The 24256-nt window shown below is 53.3% G+C and overlaps 2 protein-coding genes and 1 long non-coding RNA gene across 6 annotated transcripts; 1 reads left to right on the top strand and 2 right to left on the bottom strand.

Annotated features, from left to right (window-relative positions):
- Positions 1-928: 928 nt before the first annotated feature.
- On the bottom strand, positions 929-22951 carry LOC101403029 (P2X purinoceptor 6-like). Of its 4 annotated transcripts, none has more exons than XM_087423922.1 (5): positions 22892-22951; positions 22399-22488; positions 13015-13108; positions 12862-12942; positions 929-11578 (listed from the first exon to the last, which is right to left on the bottom strand). In XM_087423922.1, exons 3-5 carry the CDS (start codon positions 13086-13088, stop codon positions 11428-11430), a joined length of 306 nt encoding a protein of 101 aa, XP_087280048.1. In that variant the 5' UTR covers positions 13089-13108; positions 22399-22488; positions 22892-22951; the 3' UTR covers positions 929-11427. The 4 variants fall into 4 exon arrangements, 2 of the variants coding, with proteins under 2 accessions (XP_087280048.1, XP_087280047.1); XM_087423921.1 differs by having other exon boundaries at positions 13015-13372; XR_015549944.1 differs by having other exon boundaries at positions 11938-13372.
- LOC101403288 (cationic amino acid transporter 4-like) lies at positions 6073-8693 on the top strand. Its single transcript, XM_087423923.1, has 4 exons — positions 6073-7069; positions 7383-8023; positions 8250-8382; positions 8483-8693. Exons 1-4 carry the CDS (start codon positions 6088-6090, stop codon positions 8653-8655), a joined length of 1929 nt encoding a protein of 642 aa, XP_087280049.1. The 5' UTR covers positions 6073-6087; the 3' UTR covers positions 8656-8693.
- A 27-nt stretch (positions 22952-22978) lies between the features above and the next one.
- On the bottom strand, positions 22979-23903 carry LOC147912429 (uncharacterized). Its single transcript, XR_015549853.1, has 3 exons — positions 23671-23903; positions 23345-23440; positions 22979-23048 (listed from the first exon to the last, which is right to left on the bottom strand). It is a non-coding gene; the product is annotated as an uncharacterized LOC147912429 (long non-coding RNA).
- Positions 23904-24256: the final 353 nt, after the last annotated feature.

A 24256-nucleotide genomic window follows, 5' to 3' on the forward strand; every position in this document is an offset into this window, starting at 1 on the left:
GACAACGCACCTGGTCACCCAAGAGCTCTGATGCAGATGTACAATGAGATTGATGTTGTTTTCATGCCTGCTAACACAACCTCCTTTCTGCAGGAACTGGGCAGTCATTTTGATCATAGATCAAGGAGTAATTTTGACTTTCAAGTCTTATTATTTAAGAAATATATTTCATAAGGCTACAGCTGCCATAAACAGTGATTCCTCTGATGGAACTGGGCAAAGTAAATTGAAAACCTTCTGGAAAGAATTCACTGCTGTAGATGCCCTTAAGAACATTTGTTATTCATGGAAAGAATACAAAATATCATCATTAACAGAAGTTTGGAAGAAGTTGATTCCAACCCTCCTGGATGACTTTGAAGGGTTTAAGACTTCGGTGAAGGAAGTAACTGTGGATGAGGTAGAAATAGCAAGAGAACTAGAATTAGAAGTGGAGCCTGAAGATATGGCTGAATTGCTGCAATCTCATGATAAAAACTCTCACGGGGGCCAGCCCCGGGGCTTGGCGGTTAAGTGCTCGCTCTCCACTGCTGGCGGCCTGGTTCGGATCCCGGGCGCAAACCGATGCACTGCTTCTCCGGCCATGCTGAGGCGGCGTCCTACATACAGCAACTGGAAGAATGTGCAACTACGACATACAACTATCTACTGGGGCTTTGGGGGAAAAAAGGGAGGAGGATTGGCAATAGATGTTAGCTCAGAGCCCGTCTTCCTCAGCAAAAAGAGGAGGATTGGCATGGATGTTAGCTCAGGGCTGATCTTCCTCACCAAAAAAAAAAAAAACTCTCACGGATGAGGAGTTGCTTCTTATGGATGAGCAAAGAAAGTGGTTTCTTAAGATGGAATCTACTCCTGGGGAAGATGCTGTGAAGATTGTTAAAATGACAATGAAGAATTTAGAATATTACATAAACTTACTTATGCAATAAACTAAGTTACAGGTTTTGAGAGGACTGACTTCAATATTGAAAGAAGTTCTACTGTGGGTATAATGCTATCAAACAGTATCACATGACACAGAGAAATCGTTCATGAAAGGAAGAGTCAAATGATGCAGGAAACTTCATTGTTGGCTTATTTTAAAAAATTGCCACAGCCACCCCAACTTTCAGCAACCACCACCCTGATCAGTCAGCAGCCATCAACATCGAGGCAAGACCCTCCTCCAGCAAAAAGATTACAATGCGCTGAAAGATCAGATGATGGTTGGCATTCTTTTAACAATAAAGTAGTTTTTAATTAATGCATATGCATTCTTTTTTCAGCCGTAATGCTATTGCACACTTAATAGACTATAGTATAGTGCAAAGATAACTTTTATATGCACTAGGAAACCAAAAAATTCATCTGACACACTTTATTATGACATTCATTTTATTGCAGTGGTCTGGAACCGAACCCACGATATTTCCAAGCTATGCCTGTATAGTCTCAGCTCTTAGATTTAGGTCTCTGATCCATTTTGAGTTAATAATGTGTGTGGTGTGAGGTAGGAGTCTGACTTCATTCATTGGCATGTGGATAGCTAGTTGCTGCAGCACAGTGTGTTGAAAAGACTATTGTTTCCTCCATTGAATTGTTTTGGCACTCTTGTCAAAAATCAACTGGACATCAAGAGAATGAGAAGACAAAGCATAGACTAGGAGAAAATATTTGTAAAAGATATATCTGATACAGAATTTTTATCCAAAATATACAAAGAAATCTTAAAAATCAACAATAAGAAAACCAATAACCCAATGAAAAATAGGCAAAAGATCTGAACAGACACCTCACCAAAGAAGATATACAGTTGGCAAATCAGCCAATGAAAAGATGCTCCACATCATATGTTATTAGGGAACTGCAAATTAAAGCAACGAGATACCACTACACAACCTGTTAGAATGGTGAAAATCCAATACACTGACAGCACCAAATGTTGCTGAGGATGCAGAGCAACAGGAACGATCCATCATTGCTGGTGGGAATGCAACGTGGCACACGCATTTTGGAAGTCAGTTTGGCAGTTTCTTACAAAAGTAAACATACTTTTACCACATGATTCAGCAACCACATCCCTTGGTATTTGCCCAAATGAGTTGAAAACTTATGTTCACACAAAAACCTGCACATAGATGTTTACAGCAGCTTCATTCATACATAATTGCCAAAACTTGGAAGCAACCAAGATGTCCTTCAGTAGGCGAATGGATAAAATGTGGTATGTCCAGACAGAAATATTACTCCGCACCAAAAAGAAAGGAGATATCAAGCCATGAAAAGACATAAGACAACCTAAATGCATAGGACTAAGTGAAAAAGGCCAGTCTGAAAAGGCTAAATACTGTATGATTCCAACTATATTGCATTCTAGAAAGGCAAAACTGTGGAGACAGTGAAAAGATCAGCAGTTGCCAGAGGTCAGTGGGGAGGGAGGGATGAATAGGTGAAGAAGGGATGAATTTTAGGGCATACTGTAACAGTGTGTACAAGTCATTATACATTTGTGAAAACCCATGGAATGTACACCACCAAGAGTGAGTCCTAATGTAGACTATGGACTTGAGGTGATAATGACATGTCAATGTAGGTTCATCAATTGTAACAAATGTACCAATCTGGTAGGGATGTTGATAGTCAGGGAGGCTGTGCATGTGAGTGGCTGGGGTATATGGGAACTCCACCTTCTGCTCAATTATGTTGTGAACCTAAAACTGCTCTAAAAAATAAAGTCTATTTTTTAAAAACTTAATTGGCCATAAATTTAAATTGGCCATAAATTTTTAAAAATTAATTGCCCATATTTTTGGACTCTCAAGTCTATTCCATTGATCCATACGTCTATCCTTATGTCAGTAACACACTGTCTTGATTCCTGTAGCTTTGTAGTCAGTTTAGAAAACAGAATGTGTAAGTCCTCAAACTTTGCTCTTCATCAAAATTGTTTTGGCTATTCTGGGTCCCTCCCCTCTCCACGTGAACTTTAGGGTCAGCTTGATAATTTCTGCAGAATAGACAGTTGAGATTTTGATAGGGATTTCACTGAATTTGCAGACGAATTAGGGGAGTACTGCCATCGTGACAATATTAAGTTATCTAGTCCATGAACGTGGGATGTCTTCCCACTTATTTAGGTCTTCTTCTACTTTTTTCGAAGATATTTAGTAGTTTTCAGTATAGTAGTAGTAGATATTCCTGCACAAGTCTTGCATTTCTTTTGTTAAATTTATTTAAGTATGTTTATACAATAATTTATTCTTTTTGATGCTATGTAGACAGAATTGTTTTCTTAATTTCATTTCTGGATAGTTCATTGCTAGTGTATAGAAATACAATTGATTGTTGTATGTTGATCTTGTACTCTGCACCTTTGCTGAACTTGCTTATTAGTTCTAATATTTTCTATTTGGATGCCTTAGGATTTTCTCTACATAAGATCATGTCATCTGAGGCTGGAGATAGTTTTACTTCTTCCTTTCTAATCTGGATTCCTTTTATTTCATGTTCTCACCTAATTGCCATGGCCAGAGCCTCCAGTAAAATGTTGAAGACAGGTGGCAAGAAAGGACATCTTGATGCTGTTCCTGATCAAAGGGAAAGCCTTCTGTCTCTCACCATGGAGTACAGTAGCTCCTGGTTTTTTGTAGATGGTCTTTGTCAGTTTGAGGGCGGTCCCTTCTATTCTAGGTTTGTTGACATTTTTTTTCTGTGTCTGTTGAGAAGATTATGTGCTTTTGTCCTTTATTCTATTAGTATGGCATATTACATTCATTGATTTTCATAAGTTAAATCAATCTTGCATTCCTGGGATAAATCCCACTTGGTTGTTTTTACATGTCACTGGATTTAATTTGCTGGTTTAGTTGAGCAATTATGCATCTATATCCATAAAAGATATCGGTCTGTAGTTTTCCTTCCTTGTGATGTCTTTGTTGGGTTTAGTGTCAGGGCAATCCCGGCTTTGTAGGATGAGGTGGGAAGTGTTCTCTTTTCTTCTTCTTGTACTTTTTGGTGCTTTCTCTTCACTGCATCTTCCTGGTGTTGCTCTGTGTAACTGCCTTGCTCACTGTGGTCCTGCACTTGGCCCAGACATGGCCCTGGAAGTTTACAGTTCACTGCGTCAACCAGGCTTTGCCACAATATCCATTGGATGTTGGTGCCTGTGGAGGGGTGTGGTGAGAGCCCCTCTCTGGGCAGGTAAGAAGTCAGTGCTCTGAAACCCTGCACACCAGCTCTCAGGTGGTCATCGGTAAGGCCTTGGGGGAGCTCCTGTTACAAAACTGCTCAGGCCTCTTGGTTGGAAATGCATTTTTCTGGATTTCCATGAAGGCATTTCAGAACAGGAACATCTACTCAGTTATGTTTAGGCCCCACAGGAGCGAGGTAAGGGAGATGTCACCCCTGCAGGAAGTGGCAGCCCACCTGAGAAGTTCCTCAAGATGATATCAGCCAAATGTCTGGAGGCAAGGGGGCTGGCTAAGGCAGAGTGTTCTAAAAGTAGCACCATTTTGTCTGGAAGTGCACCTTTCTGTCACCAGCCCACTGAGGCAGACAGCCAGCAGGTGCCCCTAAAGTTCTATTCCACAAACCACATATAAACCTGACAACATGGAGAAAGTTCTGGAGGAAGAGGATATCTGTTTTGGTTTGCTTTGCTTTGATGGATTGTCATAATTTTGCTGTAAACAATTTCATACCCCTCTAGGCTTGACAGGTGCTCCTGGGCTAGAAGGGGCTGCCATGGATGTGTGAGGCACTCTAGGGGTACCCCAGGCTGGAGGGCTGGTAGTCATCCCCAGGAGTCTGCTTGCCTCCTTTCAGGACACCGTCTGTAGCTAGAAGCTCAGAACAGCCAGCATGAGTTCTGCCAACTTACAGAACACTCCCCAAAGCCGGGCACTCCCTCATCAATGGATGAGGGTGGCTTCCCGCCATCCCCTTGTGCCGGGAGGTCAGGGACTGCCCAGGGCCTCTCAGCCAGATTCATACCCTCCTCTTACCAGAGTCTTGCCTGACGCTCGCAGCCCCCACACCTCCCAGTGTTGAGAGATATGGACGGTGCCCAGCTGGTGGAGTACATGTGTTAGGATGAGGGGTCAAGGTGGGTGTCTGCAGCAGTGGAAAGCAGATGGGGTCCAGACATACCCCCCTAGACCTGGATCTTAACCTCCACCAGCCTCTAAGGCCACTCCGGTGACCTGGGCTAGTCACCTACCTGGTGGCCTGAGCTCCCTCATCTGTGAACTGGGTACAGTAATAGGGTTTTCCTAAAATCTGGTGAGCTCTGTCTTGACCGTGTGACGTGTGGGTAGGGTGGGCTGAGTGCCTGTGTGACCGTGAGGCAGGGCCCAGTGCTGGATCTGGTGCCCAGGGGTTAGGGCACGCCCTGGGCACAGAGGGGCAGTGGTGGCGACAGCAGGAGAGTTGCAGCAAGTCATGCAGGGACTGACTCAGGCCAGAGAGGAGGCCAAGGTTAGGGTACCTGGGGACAGGGGCACAGTGGAACTTACTCTGGCCACAGCACCATGGCACAGTATCTCCGTGCAGGGGTGGGGCCCGGGGCCCGTGGCCCACGGCCCAGGGGGCCCCCACTCCTGGCGGTGTGCTGTGATAGGGGTGGGTAGTGAATGCTTCAGTCTGAGGCCAGGTGGCCACCTAGGCATAGCCCAGGGCCACGACATCACTCCTGTTCTGGGTCCTTGAGGCCTAACCCAGCTCTGGGGAAGCCTCAGGCTTCCACCCCGCTCTGGGATTCCAGACCACTGGAGGGGTTCCTAGCTGGGCTCCTTGGTGCTGCCCCTCCACAACCTCAGGGCCCCTCCCAAACATGCCCAGATCTGGATCCACCAGGCTCCCTTGTTTGCCTGGAGAGCAGGCGAAAGGCATCCCCACGCTTCCCTGTGACCTCCTGCCCACCCTTCTCATGGGACCTGACCCCTTCCTCATCCAGCCCCGCAGCTAGCCAGTGGTTCCAGCCTTGGGTCCCCAGGGCAGGGTCAGAGCAAGGACTGAAAGCTGGTCAGGACCCATCTGGGAAGCCTGCCACTCCCCTCTGGCCCTCGTAGGTGCCGGCAGCTGGCTTGGTGCTCCTCTCAGCGGCCAACCATGGCCCAGGGACTGCCCAGCACTGCGAGCCTGGCGCACTTCTGCCAGAAGCTGAACAGGCTGAAGACACTGGAGGAGTCCACCAGGGAAACACTGCCACGACACCACCTGACCACGATGCACCTGACCCTGCTGGGTGTGGGGGCCATGGTGGGTGTGGGCCTCTATGTGTTCACAGGCATCGTGGCCAAGGAGATGGCTGGCCCTGCAGTGCTTGTGTCCTACAGCTTGGCTGCCATGGCCTCCCTGCTGGCAGCCCTATGCTATGCAGAGCTGGGGGCACGTGTATCTCACAGGGACTCTCCATACCTGCTCACCTACTTGTCCATGGGCGAGCTGTGGGCCTTCCTCATTGGCTGGATCATGCTTCTTCGGGGTCTCATTGGTGGCGCTGCTATGGCCCAGGTCTGGAGCAGCTACCTGGACACCATCTTCAGCCACCGCATCCGCAGCTTCACTGAGGCCCATGTGGGCATCTGGCAGGTGCCCCTCCTGGCCCAGTACCCAGACTTCTTGGCTGCTGGCATCATACTTTTGGCTTCCATATTCGTCTTCTGTGGAGCCCGCATCTCTTCCTGGATCAACCTCACCGTATTTGCCATCAACTTGGTCATCGTCCTCTTCATCATCATCCTGGGGTTTGTCCTGGCCCGCCCGCACAACTGGAGCACTGAGGAGGGCGGCTTTGCACCCTTTGGCTTCTCCGGCATCATGGCCGGCGCCGCCATCTGCTTCAACACCTTCATAGGCTTTGATGTCATTGTTGCCTTCAGCAAGGAGGCCCAGAACCCAAAGCGAGCTGTGCCTAAGGCCATCGTCATCTCTCTCGGCCTTGTGGCTGGCATCTACATCCTTGTCTCTAGTGTGCTCACCCTCATGGTGCCCTGGTACAGCCTGGAGCCTTTCTGGGGACTCACTGATGCCTTCCACCAGCGGGGCTATAGCTGGGCGAGCTTCATCGTGGCAGCTGGTTCAATCTGCAGTAAGGGGCCCTTCTGGGCAAGGTGGGACGGACCAGGTCGGTGGGGGCCCGCCCTAAGCCTCCCACAGAGCACATCTCCATCTGTGCCTGTTTCCAGTTGCATAATGGGCCCACTGGGTCTGTCACCTAAACTGGGCTATCCCATTCCAGGGAGGTAGGGGGGAACAATCCTGCACCCCACGTATACTCAGGGTCACTCTGAGAGCCCAAACTCATGCCCATTTTCCTGAAGGGCCACCCATGCCTTGACCCTAGCAGTGGTCCCTGGTGGGCCTGTCCACCACGCTGACCAGTCTCCCACCCTTTACCACAGCCATGATTACTGTCCTGCTCAGAATCCTCATTTTCCTGCCACGCATGCTCCATGCCATGGCGGTCGATGGGCTCATCTTCCAGGTGTTTGCCCACGTGCACACCCGAACACAGGTGCCCGTGGTGGGCATCCTGGTGTTTGGGGTCCTCATGGCTTTCCTGGCGCTGCTGCTGGATCCTGAGGCACTGCTCCAGTTCCACTCCATCAGCGCACTGCTGGTCTACACCTTCATGGCCACCAGCATCATCGTGCTATGCTTCCAAAAGTCCCCTCCATCCACTTCCTCGGGCCTGGTCAGCCCTGGCCCTGTTGCCAGGGAGTATAACGACTCATCAGGCCACACAGAACTGCTGGGTACAGAGCCGGCCTCAGCCCCTGAGCCCGGGCAGCTGCGACCAGCCCTGAGGCCCTACCTCGGCTTCCTGGGTGGATGCCGGCCTGGAGCTGTCATAACTTGGGCACTGGGTATCCTGGTGGCCTCGGCCATCACTCTAAACTGCGTGCTAGTCTTTGGGGACTCGGCCCTGCACCTCCCGCTCTGGGGCTACATCCTGCTGCTCCTGCTCAGCTCCGTCATGTTTCTGCTCAGTCTCCTCGTCCTGGGGGCCCACCAGAAACAGCGCCGACAGGACACCTTCCAGGTACTTCCTCCAGCAGCACCCATCACTCTCAGCCCAGCCAGCTCCCCTCACCCCTCCTCTGCTGTGGCAGGAGGTACCAGGGCTCACAGGGCGGGGGAGGCCGGTACCCCACTGCCCTCATTCTCACAGAGAGTGGGCACTTGTCTTCAGAATCTCCAGAGGTGGAGAAGGCTCTGTGGACTCCCGAGAAATCAGGCCCTGGGCCAGCAGACCTTCCCATAGCCAGCCCAGCCCTGCCCTTGCCCCTCATGTTCCCCTGATGCCCCTGACTCCAGCCCTGAGCATCCTCTTCAACATCTTCCTCATGCTGACGCTGAGCTCCCCAGCCTGGATGTGCTTCTCCATTGGTCTGCTGATTGGTGAGTGGGGGCCAGCCTGGGACTCAGGTGAGCTGCAGGAGGAGGCAAGCAGAGCAAGCAGGGCTGGGACCTGCCCCTCAGGCTTGTGCCACCCTTGCAGGATTCGTGGTGTATTTTGGCTACGGCATCCGGCACAGCAAGGAGAACCAGCGGGAGCGGCCGGGGTTGACTGCCACACGCAGCAGCCTGGAAGAGACAGTGCAGGCCCTGCAGCCCCCCAGCCAGACACCTGCCCAGGAGCCCAGACACACGGAGCAGCCAGCTGGTCCATGAGGATCGCTGGGGACCTGCCTGCCATCCCCTACCTCCTTGGCAGGCCGGAGGTGCTGGAAGCCCCTTCTACTGGGGGCAGCTCGGGTTTGCAGGCCTGCCCATGCTGGTGGTCCTCAGGAACTTAGCCCACGTGCTGAGCTTCAAGTCTTCTGGAGTGGGCTGCGGCCAGCACAGGTGTGGTGGACTCTGCCCAGCGCCTTCCAGTTTGTGACCAACTCCAGCTACCCGGGCAGGTGAAGTAGGGAGGGCAGGGAAGAGGCTCGCAGCCCCAGGGATCCACAATAATAAATGCTCAGCCAGCCATGTGGCCTGCTGCCATGTTCACTGTGGTGTTCTTCATGGCATTGAGTCCTCACCTGCTCCTGGGAACCAGATGACTGTCTCCAATCCACAGCAAAGTTGCTGAGGTTCTGTAAAGAGCAGGTGCCAGCCCTGGGACAGCCTGAGTCAGGGACATGGCCAGGCGTGGGTCCTGGGGTCCTGCCCTCAGGCCAGTGCTTTCTGCCCAGCTCAGAGAGGAGCTACACACACGAGGCACAGAGAGGTCCCTGACAGGGCGGGGCCAGGCTCCCTCCCAGGCTTCCTCCATGTACCCTAGGGGCAGATACAGAGAGCACAGCCTGGACCCCAAGGAGGCCGCCTAGAAAGGGCAGTGGAGTTCCGGGGTTCCCTCGCTTTCCCAGGGCTCCTAGAGAGCAGGGAATCTGCCTGAGGCCTGCCCTGGGTATAGAGGCCCACCTGCCCGGGTACACGCATCTCTCAGGCACAGGCCCACGTGGCCCACACGGCTCCCCTGGGGGTGCACACCCATGTGCTGACTGAGGCACAGCTGGTTCCAAGCTCAGAGCTGCCCGCAGCTCTCCAGCTGCCTCTCTCCCTGACTGCCCCTCAGGGCTTTGTGATCAAGGCTCGGGACGGGACACACGCGTGCAGGTGGGGGCACAAGCGCCTGGGCCTGCTCCAGGCACCTTCCAGCCCACCTGACGGCAGTGGGGCCCCATCCTTGCAGGTACCCAGGCCCACCCTGCAACCCCACTGGTCTCCACAAGGCCATGGTACGTCTACCATAGACGCCTCCCCCTCCCTGTTCCTGCCTGTAAGGACCACACAGGAAGCTGCTGGCTCTGGCAGCTTTACTCCTCGGCTCTCTGCAGCCTTGACCTCAGCTTTCTCGGGGCCCCAAGGACAACCAGGTACTTGTGACCCTGCTCCAATAGCCAGGCTCAGGGCCGTGTTCTCTCACCCTGGCCCTTCTGAACCCACCTCCCATGGACACAACTCTGGGGATTGAGAGGAGCAGGGACCCCAAGGCTTTGCTGAGGCTCCAGGTGCCAGATGATTCCAGATGCTGCCCAGCCTGAGCCCCACTCCTGGCCCTCCCCAACCTGGCCCACATCACTCCACCAGCAAGCTGTCAACATGTCCCTGGTCACCAGGGACCAATGAGAAGGCAGCCCCTTGTGTCTCTGGGGTGGGTACCCCCAAATCCTTGCCCCTCCCTGGGACTGAGAGAGGGCTTGGCTCCTGCTGCCCCCGTCCCTCCCCTCCTGACCGTGATCCTGAGAGCATGGGGAAATTCTCCAGCAGGCAGGACTCAGGCTCCCTGGAGGATTCCAGAGCCAGAACCAGGCCAGCCTGCTGGAGGCTTCCATGTCCTTTGTTAAGGACATTCTTTCCAGCCCCTGGGCTCCACCTGGGGTCTTGGTCAGAGCGTGGTCCTTGTGTAGTTATCTTCGGCTAGGTGGGCAGCTGCCCAGACATGCTCTCAGGTGTGACCTCGAGTATAGTGACATAATATCTAGATAGGCAGCCTCCCCACCCCATGGCTCCCAGCACGCTCGGTGAGCAGGCTCCAGGGCGTTGGGCTGGGGGTCACCGAGGAGACATACAGAAGGTCCCAAAAGACCCCAAACCCACCAACTCAGCCCCACCACCCTCCCCATCCCAGCCCGAGGGCTGCCACCACGAAGGGGCTGGCGCTCACAAGCTGAGCAGGTTTGGGCCCAAGAGGTGCCTGTGCCCTTGCGTGGGGTCCTAGGGAATCAGATCATCTGCCCACCGCACTCCTCACTCCATGGATGAGGCCCAGAGCTGGGAAGGGACCTGCCCTAGGAACCCAGCCCCAGAGCAGCTGAGACGACTCCTCTTGTCAGGCTTCCTTCTCCCTTGCCTTGGACTCTGGCTGCACAGACCCCGGGGCAGGGCTGCTGAGAGGGGAGGGGCTCTACTCCGAGGGAAGTGCTGGCAGGGTGAGGAAGGCTGGGGGCCAGGCAGGGCTGAGTCGACCACATCCAGTGTGGGGACAGCTGGTAAGCGAGGAGCTGCTGGGAACACTGGAGACAGACTGGGAGAGCGTTCTCCAGACCCAGACCCCACAGGAGCCCCACTGGACCTTTACCCTGTGTCGTGTTCCCCTGCAGGTCTCTAGACAAAAGTGGGTTTTCTAGTCACCAGGCAGCACCCTGCCGAGGCTGGAGTTGGGGTAGGGGCAGTCTGCCTGGGAACTGAAGGGTGGAATTCTCCTGCCACCCCTGCCCTGGTCCTGCTAGGCCTTCATGCCTCAGTCCCCAAGGTTGGGTCCCCACCCTTCCCAGTCCTGAACGCCGAACCAGCAGAAAGGCTACAGGCCTCAGGAATGTGCCAGAGGGTGGGTGCCAGGGCCACCCTGGAGACAGTGTCCAGCTCCCAGCAGCAGCAGTGAGGGCAGGTGCTGGGCCCCCTCTAAGGCACCTGGGCAGCCGGGTGTGGGGGTGGGAAGCCGGCTCTGTCTGCTCAGGGTTGGCCGTGCCCTTCAGGGCCTTTGCCTGCAGATGAGGACGGCAGGCCGGGGCTCCAGCCACCATCCTCCAAAGTGTGGCCCAGGGTCCCGGCAGGCCCGCAGCTCCCCTCCTCAGACTTGGTCCTCCAGGAGAAACGAGCTTCCCTGTCCACATAAACAGCAGCAGGTCACAGAAGAAGGTGATCTGGGAGAGGCAGGGCAGACCCACGTCCTGACCCCCAACCTGCTGTCCTGTGGCCTCCTCAGCCTTCACCCCGAGACTCATGTCAGCACAGAGGCTCAGGTGCACACTTAGGGGGCACATGCTTGCCAGCAGCCAGAGGGAGACACATTGGCCACACCCACCACACCCAGCCAAGCTGCTCTGGTGCCCAGAGTGAGAGTTGTGGGGATGAGCCCGAACTTCCCTGCCTCAGGGAGACCTGGGCTGAGCCTCTCCTGCTGTGGCTGTTGCCCTCATCCCACCTCGTACCCTCTCGCACCCGCCCCAACCTGTCCCCTACCTGCCCAGTGGTAAGGGTGTTGAAGCATATCCCATAGAGTTTGAGGAGTCCCCGGGCCTCCACTCCTGAGGCCTCCCACCAGTGAGCGGCTATCCTGGTGGCAGGAGAGGGTCTAGTGACCTGCTCTGCCCACTCCTGGGCTGGGTTGCCCGTCACAGGCCTGGTCTTACTCATCCATCGACTCCATCCACCCCCAGCCCGAGTCCTGGGTCTTAGCCCTGTGTCACTGCTGAGGACACAGGGGACAAGCAAGCTGGGACCTGCCTCTCAGAAGCTCCCTGCCTGCTGAGGGGATGAGGGACAGAAGGGTCCCTAAACAGACACCAGCAGTGGGCTTGGGGACATATGGGGTGGATGCTAAAGGGCTCAGGACGGAGGCCAGATGGAGCCTGTGCAGGGGGACCTGGAGCTGAGAGCAGTCCCTCCTGCCCCTGGGGACCCCTCCACACACAGCAGAGCGTTCAGAGGGATGGGCCAGGCTGTGGTCTGTCCCAGCCACCACAGGAGGACAGGTGGAGGGGGACCTGGCTGAGGAGCAGCAGGTGGGCAGCGGGGCCGCACCGCCCCAGGCGTCCAGGTCACAATCACAGTGGATGTGGATGCCCACGGCCCCGCCCTGCACACAGTGCATCAGTGGTCCACCAGCGCTCGGGCCGGGACCCTCTCCCGGAGCCCTCCTGGAATCCTGGCCCCCACAGACCCACGAACAATACCAGGTCCTCACAGACCCCTCCAGCTGCGGCCACGAGGTCCCCCACGCGGAACATGGGGCAGTGGGGCTAAAGCCTGGGTCACAGTAGCAGCACTTGATATAGGTGGCGTCCCAGGTCTCCAAGGCATTGGACCTGAGAGGGGGTGGGGCCGGGGATCGGACCAGACAGGGGACAAGGAGGATCTGGGGCAGTCAGGACCCTCCATGCTGACCTGGAGAAGTTGAACTTGCTGAAGGTGACGGTGTTTTTGATGAACAGCATGAAGTTCTCAGCCTGGAGCAGCAGGGGCTTCCTGCAGCAGGGGGGAGGTCAGGGGCAGGCTCTGCTGGTCCTAGGACCAGCCCTGGGTGTCAGGGACACTTACATGGGCACAATGTCACTCTCCATGAGGCACCAGCCCCGGATCTCACAGGGCCTGTGGGTCCCATTGAACTCCATGCACTGGCCCGTTTTTATTCCTTGAAAACAAGACAAACTCCAGGCCCTCAAGTCTCCACAGGGCCTGGGGAGGGAGTGGGCAGGGGGCTGTTGGCAGAAAGAAGACACACAGAGGCACCACCGGGCCTGCACGAGGGAGCCACCCAGGGTCCCAGCACAGCCCCCTGAACCCCCTCCCAGTGGAGGCGCTGGAAGACAGGCCCACAGTTACCATGGCTGTGAGTCCCCGTCTCCCCTCAGGACAGTCCTCGTCAGCCCAGCGGTTCACAGTGGGATGGAGGGTGCTGAGGTGGTGAGAGAGCAGCATTGTCCAGGCCCAGGGGGTGTCTCCCCTTTGTGACACAGCCCTGCTGTCCCCAGGGACGTGCCCCTCCCCTGCTTAGCCCCCAGGGTTCCCTGAGTTTGGGGGCACATGGGAAAGCTGGAGGGTGCAAATAAAAGGAGGTGGTGAGAGGGGGAGGGAGAGCAGCCCCGTCAGATTGGGGTGCAGTGCTATATCCCGAGGCAGAGCGAGACTCCTGCCCTCCTGGTAGTTCTGTCCCCGGTGGCGGCAGAAGTGACTCCTCGAGGCCCAGCTCCTCTGGTCCAATTCGGATGACAGAATAGGGAAGGTGGAGGGACTCTGGGAGGGCAAGTTCATGCCAGGGTGGAGGTGCTGGGCGTGGCAGACAAAGGGCGGGACCCTTGTCAGAGGGGCCTGTAGGGATGTGGGTCCCCACAAACTGGCCAAGGGACCACAGGCTAGTCCCTTCCCTGCTTGCTCTGCTGTGAAACAGGGACATTAGTGCCTGCACACGGTCACAGAGTTCTGGGCATCAGCCAGGAGGGGACGGTGGCGAGCTTTCTGGGAGCATCAGACCCCGGAGAGGAAGCGCCCTCAAGCGTCAGGCACTCGCACAGACATGGTTCTGCCAGGTGGAGGGTGGATGCCGTTGTCCAGGGGCCCAGGCTCAGGGGCCGCAGGAGGATCGCAGCACCAGGGTGGCAGGAAGGGCCAGGGACCTGTTGGCCGCCATCTTGGGGAGGGAGCCTTCCCAGGGTGGAAAGCAAGGGCTGGCAGGCTCTGATGGTGTCACCTGTGAGGGCTCAGCCTGGCTGCTGTGTGGAGTGCACCTGAGGGCCCACAAGCAGACCAGAGGTACAGCAGGGGCAGCAGGGAGACCTGTCAGGAAATGTAATGGACAGGAGCGAGGGGCAGGGAGGTGGGGAACCGGGTCCAGCTTTGGTCCTGGTAGACAGCATGGCCCTCAGTGGACGAAAAGAGGCCGCACTGGGAGAGGGAGAGGGTTTCTCCTTGGACGTGGTGGGTGCGCATCAGGAGGCAGCTGTGCTCGGGGCAGGTGGTCACCGGGGCTACAGCTGGGGCATCAACAGAACAGAGGTGGAAACTGGGGCTGTAGAGAATCTGGGTGGATGGAGAAGGGGTCAGAAGGGCAGAGGAGGAGCGACCACAGTGCCCCAGGTCAGGGAGGAGAGCACTCAGGAGGCCCAGGCCCTGGCCCCCTGCCCCTCCACCCCTCCCTCAAGCTCAAGCCTTGAGTTCCCAGACCCCCTGCTCTTCCAGATGCAGCCTGTGTGAACGCAGTACCTCTGGCCTGGCTTCCTGCCCCGTCCCCTGTCCACCTGGAAACTTCATACATATCCCCGAGAGCCCTGCACAGGGCCACTCCTCTGTCAGGCTCTTCCTGAGCCCGGCCCTGTGACAGCGCCAGCACCCCCTCTGGCATCACGTGCCCCTCTCGCACACACTCGCTGCAAGGGTGGGGTCAGAGGTGTCAGCGCCTGGCAGCAGCACCAAGGCACCCACCTGCAGCAGCTTCACCAAGTCGGCCATGTGCCACAAACAGTTCCCCAGCTCCTCGATCGGGGTCATAGAAACCCCTTTGAGTTTGGCGATGACAGAAATCTGGGGTCCAGGTCCTGCTCCTGGTAGCCTTTTGTGGCAAGGAGGGCCCACCTGGGGAGGAGGCAATGGGCAGTGTGGTGTGTCCCCAGCACACGGTGAGCAGTGGCAGAGCTGGGCCCCACCCACTCAGCCCTTAAACCCAGTAGGCTCCCAGCACAGTGTTCAGGGCCCCTGCCTCTTCTCCAGCCCCATTTCCACCCCAAACACCCTGCACAGCCCAGAAGTTCCGGCCATGCATCGGAGAGCCAAGGGTCTCACACCAAGACGCCCACCACCACCTACTTCACCAGCCTTCACCCTCCCCTGCCCCGGCCAGACCCAGCTCCCTCTTTAAAGGCTCCCCTGACCCAGCCACCACTGTGGTCTTTCTCAGGGGCCCCAGGGCTCCAGCTCTCACAGGTGTCAGGGACTACCTCCTGCCCCTCCCAGGGCCTCCTGGGCAGAGTGACACCCATCCTGCTTTGTGCCCAGAGCCCAACATGGGGCTGGGGACAAGGCCCAGGAAAGGAGGCAGGTGGGCACACAGGAGGACACGAGCACGCGGCTTGCTCTTGTACCTGCTGCCTCTACACAGACTGAGATCCTTCCTTCTGCCCCCACCCTGTCCCAACCTGCCCCCTCCACTACCACCAGCCCAGCCCCTGAGGAGTCACACCCCCAACCCTCAGCCCAGCAGGACCAGTCATGGTCCCTCCAGCCAACATGCCCAGGAGCCACTCTCTTACCCCACCACGCAGACCAGGACCCCGAGCTGCAGCAGCCTCTGTGGGGCGCCCACCACCCAGTTCCTGGTCATCACCTACTTCTCAGTTCTGTAACCCAGAAGCCCCCTGCCTGATGCGGCCCCTGGGGAGCTCATGCTCTCAGGTCCTGCTGGCTGCCAGAGGGCACAAGGAAAGCTTCAGGAAGAAGGGACCTCTGAGCTGACACCTGCAGATTCTGAAGTTCTACAAGCACAGCTGGGAGGAATGTTCCTCGAGGAGGAAGCCGCATATGCGACACTGGAGCCTGAGAGAGAACTGGGACCCACAGAGTGGGAGCGGGACTCTGGCTCCAGAGAGGAGGCTGGCTGGCTCTGCAAGGTTCCCAGGCCTTCCTGTGCGATGCCCGGCAGAGCTGCCCCACCCCCAGTGCAGGGACTAAAGCCCAGCTCTGGAGTCAGGCAGGGTCCCCAGTCCGTGGAATGGGGGCGATCCTGGACCCACACCAGTCGGCACGGGGAACAAGCGCCCACGAGGTGCCCAGACCTGCGCCTGGCCTGTGGCACGCCCTTCTGCACCCTGGCCAGGAGCAGGCTCAAGGTCAGCATGGGCCAGCGCTGGTTTCTGCAGCACCAACAGCATGGGGTTGCCAGGGCGACTGCCGCCGGGGGGGATCACGTCTCTACTGGCTGCCGGGGCACCTGTTCACTGCATGCCACAGTGGATTGGTCCATGCAGCCAGCGGGTGTGCCAACACCCCCGGATGTGCTCTAGGAGGGGCCTGGCTCAGTCCCAGCCTCAGCACCTGCAACTGTGAAATGGGCGTAACCATGAGGGGTCCCTGCGAGAGGCCTGGGGAGAACGAAGAGCAGGAAGAGGTGGCTAATGGCTGCTGGGCATCCTGCAGGAGTCCCAGAGGCTGAGAGGGGTTCAGACGTGGATTCGGACTCTGATCTGAAGACAGAAGGTGCCCAGCGAAGGGGGGTCAGGCCTGTCTCCTCACCTTGGGGGCTTCTAGGCAAGGGTGGAGAGGGCAGGCTGGGGCCAAGGGGGCAGGGGACCCCTGTTCTGCAGAGAGTGCATCCCTCCCTCCGTGGGACCCCTTCAGGGCAGCCGGCGGCCCCTTCAGCCCTGGGCCCTCCCAGAAATGCTCTTGGCAGCATTAGTTGTTCCACCATCAGAACACACTTCCAGAATGATGTCAAAATGCAAAACCCTAGCAAAACCATCAAAGAACGGGTGTCCCACATCTTCCTGAAATGAGATCAGGGCTCTGTTTTCCCAACTCACAGGAGAAACTAAGCTGACAGATATATAGAACCTAGAGAAGGAATAAACCAAGGTAAAATATACAAGTGTTCAGTCTTTATTTTTCTTATTCTTAACTGATCTAACAGATTCATTTTGCTCAAAATAATAATTGTAAAAATACCTTTGGTGATAACAGTTCATGGATAAGTGAAATGTAGGAGAGCCATTTTATAAGGGATGGGAGGGAGGAACTGGGGAGACTCTGTTACAAGGGACCTGCACTAACCACGAAGAAACACAGTGTCATTTCAAAGTGAACTGAGGGTTAGTTGTAAATTTATATTGTAAGCTCTAGGGAAACCATTTAAAAACTGTAAAAGAAGTAAAACTGATAAGCTAAAGGAAAAAGTGGAATCACATAAAATGCTCAACTAAAACCAGAGAAAGCAAAAAATAATTTAAAAAGTGCAAGATATGGGGCTGGCCTGGTGGCGCAAGTGGTTAAGTGCACGTGCTCCCCTGCGGTGGCCCGGGGTTCACCGGTTTGGATCCCGGGCGCACACCGACGCACCGCTTGGCAAGCCATGCTGTGGCGGCGTCCCATATAAAGTGGAAGAAGATGGGCACGGATGTTAGCCGAGGGCTAGTCCTGCTCAGCAGAAAAAGAGGAGGATTGGCAGATGTTAGCACAGGGCTGATCTCACAAAAAAAAAAAAAAAAGTGCAAGACGAAAAAAGAAAGATAAGAGCAACGGATAGAAAGTTACAAATATGGTGGATACTAATCCAACTATATCAATCACTTTAAATAGGAATGGTCTAAACACAGCCATTAAGAGACAGATTTTATCAGACGACATTAAAACAATAAGAAGGAACCATATGCTGTCCACAAGAAACCCACCTTCATTATGAACACACAGAGAGGTTAGAAGTAAAGGACAGAACAAGATCAGCCAGGAACACACATCCAAAGAGAGCTAGAGCAGCTGAATTAATGTCAGACAAAGCCGACGTCAGAACAAGGAAAATTCTCAGGGATAAAGAGAGGCATTCCATAATGTTAAAGAGGTCAATTCTCCAAGAAGACAGAACAGTTCTCAACATACATGCATACATGCAGAACAGAACAAAATATGTGAGGAAAAACTGATAAAACTGCAAGGGGAAATAGACAAATCCACTATCCTAGTGGACAGACACAGAAATAGACAAATCCACCAGTACAGCAGGAAACACTGCTCTCTCAGGAACTGATGGATGCAGCAGGCAGATCAGTAAGGACGAACTGAACGGTGTCACCATCAACTGGATCTGATTCACATGTATAAAACACTGCACCCAACAAAGAATACACAGTCTTCAAAAGCTCATATGAAACATTCATCAGATAGACCACATTCCAGGTAAAAAAAAAAAAATTCCAATCCTCAACAAATTTAAAACAATAGAAATCATATAAAGTATGTTCTCAGATCAAAAAGGACTTTAAAGTAGGAAACAAAAGTAGAAAGATAGCTGGAAAATACCAAAACATTTGCAGATTAAACAACATATGGGTCAAAAAAAGAAGTCTCAAGAGAAATTGCAAATATTTTCCACTTAATGAAAATGAATATACAACTAATCAAAATGTGCGGAATGCAGTGAAAGCAGTACCCAGAGGGAAATTTATAGCAGTAAATGCACATATTAGAAAAAAGAAAGATGTGAAACAATAATCTAAGCTAGAGGAAGAAGAAAGTAAGCCTAAAGCAAACAAAAGAAAGTAAATAATAAAAATTACAGCAGAAATTAAGGACAACGAAAACGGGAAATCAATGGAGAAATCAATAAAAACAAAACCAGTTTTTAAAAAAGATGAAAAAATGGATAAACCTCTAGCCAGGCTAACTCAGAAAAAAAAGAGAGAAACACTAATTACTAATATCAGAAATGAGAGAGGGGCTATAATTACTGATTCCATGAACATTAAAAGGATAATAAGGAAATATTTGAACAGAGAAATGATATCTTCCCTGATGAGTTCTGTTGGATCTACGGCGAATCTTCAAATGAACTAATTCAAATCTTCCCCTAACCCTTTCACATTTAGCCTTTAATGTGTATAAACAAAATATTGATGAGGATATGATTTAATGTCTAAATCATTTCCAACTAGTAAGACTCTATTATGCATAAATTAGGCATGACCAAAATGCAAAACTTTTGGGATTCAAAGGACACCATTAAGAACGTGAAAAGACAATCCACAATACAGAGAAAAATTTGCAGCTCATAACACCTAATAAGAAACATAACCTAGAATATATAAAGCACTATGACAACTCAGTTATAACAAGACAAATAACCCAATGTAAAAATGGGCCAATGAACTGAACACACATTTCTTCCAAGAAGATATACAAATGGCCACTGAGCACATGAAAAGATGTCAACATCATTAGCTGTCAGAGAAATATCAATCAAAACCCCAGCGAGATATCATTTCACACCCAAAGGATGGCTATATCAGAAAGACAGATGGTAAGTGTTGGTGAGAACATGGGGAAACTGGAACCCTCACACACTGCTGGCAGGAATGTAAATGGTGCAGTCACCTTGGAAAAACGTCTTGCAGGTATTCAAATAGTGAAACAGAGTTACCATGTGACCCAGCAATTCCACTCCTAGGTACACACCCAGAAGAAATGAAAGCAGATGTCCACGCAAAAACTTGTACAGGAATGTTCACAGCAGCAATATTGATAACAGTCGAAAAGTGGATACAACTCAAATGTCCCTCAACTGAGGAAAGGAGAAATACCCTGTGCTACAGCCACACAGTGGATATTATTCAGCATCAGAATCAATGAAGGGCTGACCCACGCCACAACATGGATGGACCCTGACACCATTATGCTGAGTGAAAGAAGCCAGACACAGAAGGTCACACATTGTATGATTCCATTGATATGGAATGTTCAAAATGGGCCAATCCATAGAAACAGAAAGTGAATTTGTGTTTGCCTAGGCCTTAGGGGTTAGGGGAAATGGGACTGTCTCCTAATGAGGAAGGTGTTTCTTTTGGAGGGATGATGGAAAGCTTCCAGGATCGACTGTGGTGATGTTGCACAATTCTGTGAATATACTAAAAAACACTGAATTGCACACCTTCAAGTGTGATTTGTATTGTATGTGAACCATATCTCACTAAAGCTGTGACAATGATTTTAACAGACTGCATTATGAATCGTCAACACAGAAAGTAACCCCCAGAAGGGAGTCCAGAATCTTGTTCACTGAAGGATCTGAACTAGGGCAACGGAAACCCAGAGGAGTTCTATTAGTTAACACTCTAGGTACCAGGACATCCTGAAATATTCATGAGGATTTCCACGTTTTAATTAAAAAAAATGCATCTAAGATTTAAAAGAACATATTCACAAGTGTCAAAAAGAATCATCATCACTCAGGGGGAAGGGAACACAGGGAAGTCATCAAATGGGAAAGAAGTGTAAGATTTGGGTCACAGGGATCTGCACCCTGAATATGAGAGTGGACCCACATTTATCACTGCTCCACCCCAAAGATGACCTCAGAAGTCGAACAGCCCAATGAACAATATCTCTTTCAAAAGCATCACTTGTGCAAAAACTAAACTATTAAGAAATAAATACTTTGCAATCATGAAGAACTAAATCTTCTAAATTCCTGATTTTAAAACTAAAAACTTCTGAAGATTCCATGTCATAGGCACTGAAGTGACTCTCCTCCTCGTGGTTAGAATGGATTTCAGAAGTGATGGATGCCATCAGGATAAAACTAAAAAGAATCCAACAGTGCTTTTAAAGGCTATTTGTTGACCCTGAATCTAATCCTAAATTGTACATTAGATAATAGACATAAACGTGGATCAGCACAACCAGCAGGCACAGTAACAAAGGATCATGAAAAATTCAGTACTTTCGCAGGGATATTTCAGGGCATGTGTCTATTAAAATTCATCAGGCTTTAATGTACCTTTCCCGAGTGATCAAACACAAATACAAACACATTCGGATTTGTCAACGACGCGTGTACCTGTTCTTGACATCAACCTTTGCCCCCCTTCAGTTCACGTGTCCATCACTGACCACAATACACTCCCCTGGGGGCACACCGCTCACCAGGGCTGAGGTGCCTGAAGTGGTGGAGCCACAGAAGTCCCCTCTGCTTAGCCAGGTGACACCTCCAACCTCCACCTCCTCCACTTCTGTCCTGGGCGGGTCAGGAGGACCCACCCCCACCCCAGCCTGGCGGCTCTCAGGTGGCTGTCGTGACCTAGTCAAGGATTTAATGAGTTTGGCAGAGCTTAGGATCAGCAAGTATAAACACACAAAGAAGCTACACTCTACACGCACTATGATCGTTTCAAGGAACACTTCTGACACTAAAAAGGAAGGATATTGTTTCCAGAATAAAGGACAGACCTCCCCATGAAACAGCATTTGCCAAGCTTCCCCTGACGTGTGTGTGTACATAATATATAAACCACACTCACCCACACCTTTCTAAGGGCTTCCCTCCTCTCTAGATGGAGATGATGAGAAACCTGCCTCCCAGGGGTGTGGTAGAATTAAGCACAGGGACAGTGTTGGATCCAGTCCCAGCACAGAGTAAGAGGGAAGAAGTGTCAGCCACCTGATTCTCACACACGTCTCCTCCTGCCCTTGATCTGCTCACTGCCCTCCGTCAGGGAAGACTGTCACGGGCCAGCCTGGAGCAGAGCCTTGCCGTGGGAACCAGGCCTTGGAGAGGCCCGGGTGGGGACACCAGGTCACGAGGCAGGTGCCCCATGGCTTCATTTATACAATGCAGCTCGGGTCCATCCTGCACACCTGAGCGCTGACCCACTTTATACCAAGCACACGCTGGGCGGCCACGGTCAGAGCAAAACAGCTCCTGCCTCCCAGGAACTTCAACCCAGTGAAAGGAGAATAGATGACGTCCTCAGATAACTGGTGATCATCCATCTAGCACTTCTTATAGAGGTTTAAATAGAAATATAAAAACACACGGCATTTGAAAATAGTCAACAGAAATTGGAAAAAAACATAAAAATGAAATCACCTAGCTAAATGAGCATGGGGGAATCATTTGCTCGTGGAAATTTTGGCAGCATGCTTGTGACCTGTGAAGGCTGCTGGCTGAGCGTGCAGCAGAGACAGTGGAACAGAACCACTCTGTGATGGATCCAAGCGCACCGGGGGAACACTCCACCAAGAGCGGGGGCTGTCATTACCGGTCCCCAAATAACTTGATGTAGAATCTGACCCTCTGCCAAACCAAAGGGTCATTTCATTTATGGCCCCACGCAAGCACCACGTCCTTCGAGCTCTGGAACAGCAAGATGTCCATTGGCCCACACATATCAGGACCCTGCCTTGGTCCTGCTACACTGCAGGTGCCCCGGTGCCCACTAGCGAGCCTACCTTCATCTGCCCGAAGCCCATGGTGATGGCAGCAGCAGAGGTGAAACCTTTAATGGCTGACAGGGCAGGAGATGAAGTCCAGCAGGAACCCTGGCCGGCCAGGAGGAAATACCGAGGTGGTCACAGCTCTGCCCCGTCCCAGAGGACACGGGTGGATGTGGGCTGGGAGAAGGAGTGTGGGTGGGATTGGAGCTAAGGTGGTGGGTGACATGCCCTGTTTGGGCTGGTCTGGAGAGCAGGAAAGGGAGGCTAGCTCTGAGGCCCTGGGCACTTCTCCAAGTGTCCTGGCCTCTAAGCAGAATGGGGTAGGGCTGAGGGCACATCCTCCCCAACACACACACACGCACACGCACACACACATGCAGGGACAGCCCTCGAAATGCAAAGAAGGAAAAGCTGAGGGCAGGGGCATCACCAGGAGGCAGGTGCCTCGGGTCCCCAGGAAGAGCAGAACCGCAGCCCCCACCACAGCAGGAAGGCCCGAGAGTCTTACCCAAGCGCAGGAGCCCATGGCTAACTGCATGCAGCCCCACAGGAAGGCCAGCAGCACAGCGCCAGCAGCACAGCACAGGCGGGCTCATGGATGGTGCAGAAGGAGACCAGGAGGGACATGATGGCCGTGGGGCCCAGAGTCACATCCCAGGAGGTGCCTGGGAAGAAATGCAGGAAGCACCCATGAAGGCATGGTAGAGGCCGTACTGTTGGGGAGAGAGAGGGACGCGCACCCAGGAGGCACACAGCACGCCCACAGGGTCCCTGGTGTAGACGTCTGAGCACAGGGGTCTGTGTGCCCACTGGGTACTTTGGGCACACCAGTGCACACAGGCAGGGTAAACACTCACCCTCTATTATCCACGGGTGTAACCTGCAGGGATCAGGGGACCTCTTTCCTCCCCCAACCCAACTGGGGCCCCGGGTGCCACCTGCAGGAGCACAAAGACCTGACCTGTGAGCTTCTGTGAGCGTGAGTCTGAGAAAGCGTTCTTAGGGCTGCAGTGAGCCATTCCGCTGTCCCCTCAGGCAACCAGAACTCGCTGGGTGCCTGTGTGTGACAAGAGCAGGTACAGGGGCGTGTGTCTGCCCAAAGGCAGTCACAGGCTGCCAAGGCTGTAAACCAAGGCTTCCTGGCCCCATGGGGCTGGAACCCTGGGTGCCCCGCTTGTCTGGAGGGGATACTATGCATTTCTACCATTTCTAAGTGCAAGCTGAGGCCCAGAGTGGGGTCAGGGCCTGCACAGGGCATGTGGCCGGCAGCAGGGACAGACATCTCACCTGGGGCAGGAGTCAGGCCACCTCAGCATAGGCTGGTGACTGGGGAATGACCGTGAGCCACACCGAGAACTTGACCATGAAGTCCATCTTCACCCACTGCACAGAGTAGTGGGACAGCCAGGGAGGGATGGGCAGCTGTCTCTGAAGGGCTGCAGGCGGGCAGCAGAGGGCTGGTGGGCCACGCAGGGGCCTGAGGGCCTGGCCTGAGCCAGCACCTTCACAGAATAGGGCACGCCTGGGTGGGTGAGGGGGCAACACAGACCAGCAGTCAGGGTCTAGACTTCAGAGAACCCAGCAACAAGGCTGGGTGGGGGGAGGGTCCAGGGGCATCAAGAGAGGCACAATCTGTCTCCCCTCCAGGAGGTCTTACCCAGATGGTTAATCGCCCCCTTGCTGGTCTGAGAGGGGAAGCAACAACCCGTGCAGAGGAGGCCTCAACTAAAGGTGGAATGTCCCCCCTACCGGCTCACTGTTTCCCCTGAACCCCACCTGCCCAAACCCTAGGGGCCTTCTCTCCCTCCATCAACGCTGGCCAGGCAGAATGTGAGAAAAGCTTTCTCAATGAGAAGTCTAAACACTAATTAGA

The sequence above is a fragment of the Ceratotherium simum genome, chromosome 35, assembly GCF_057802395.1.
Source record: "Ceratotherium simum simum isolate JZ-2026a chromosome 35, ASM5780239v1, whole genome shotgun sequence".
NCBI lineage: Eukaryota > Metazoa > Chordata > Mammalia > Perissodactyla > Rhinocerotidae > Ceratotherium > Ceratotherium simum.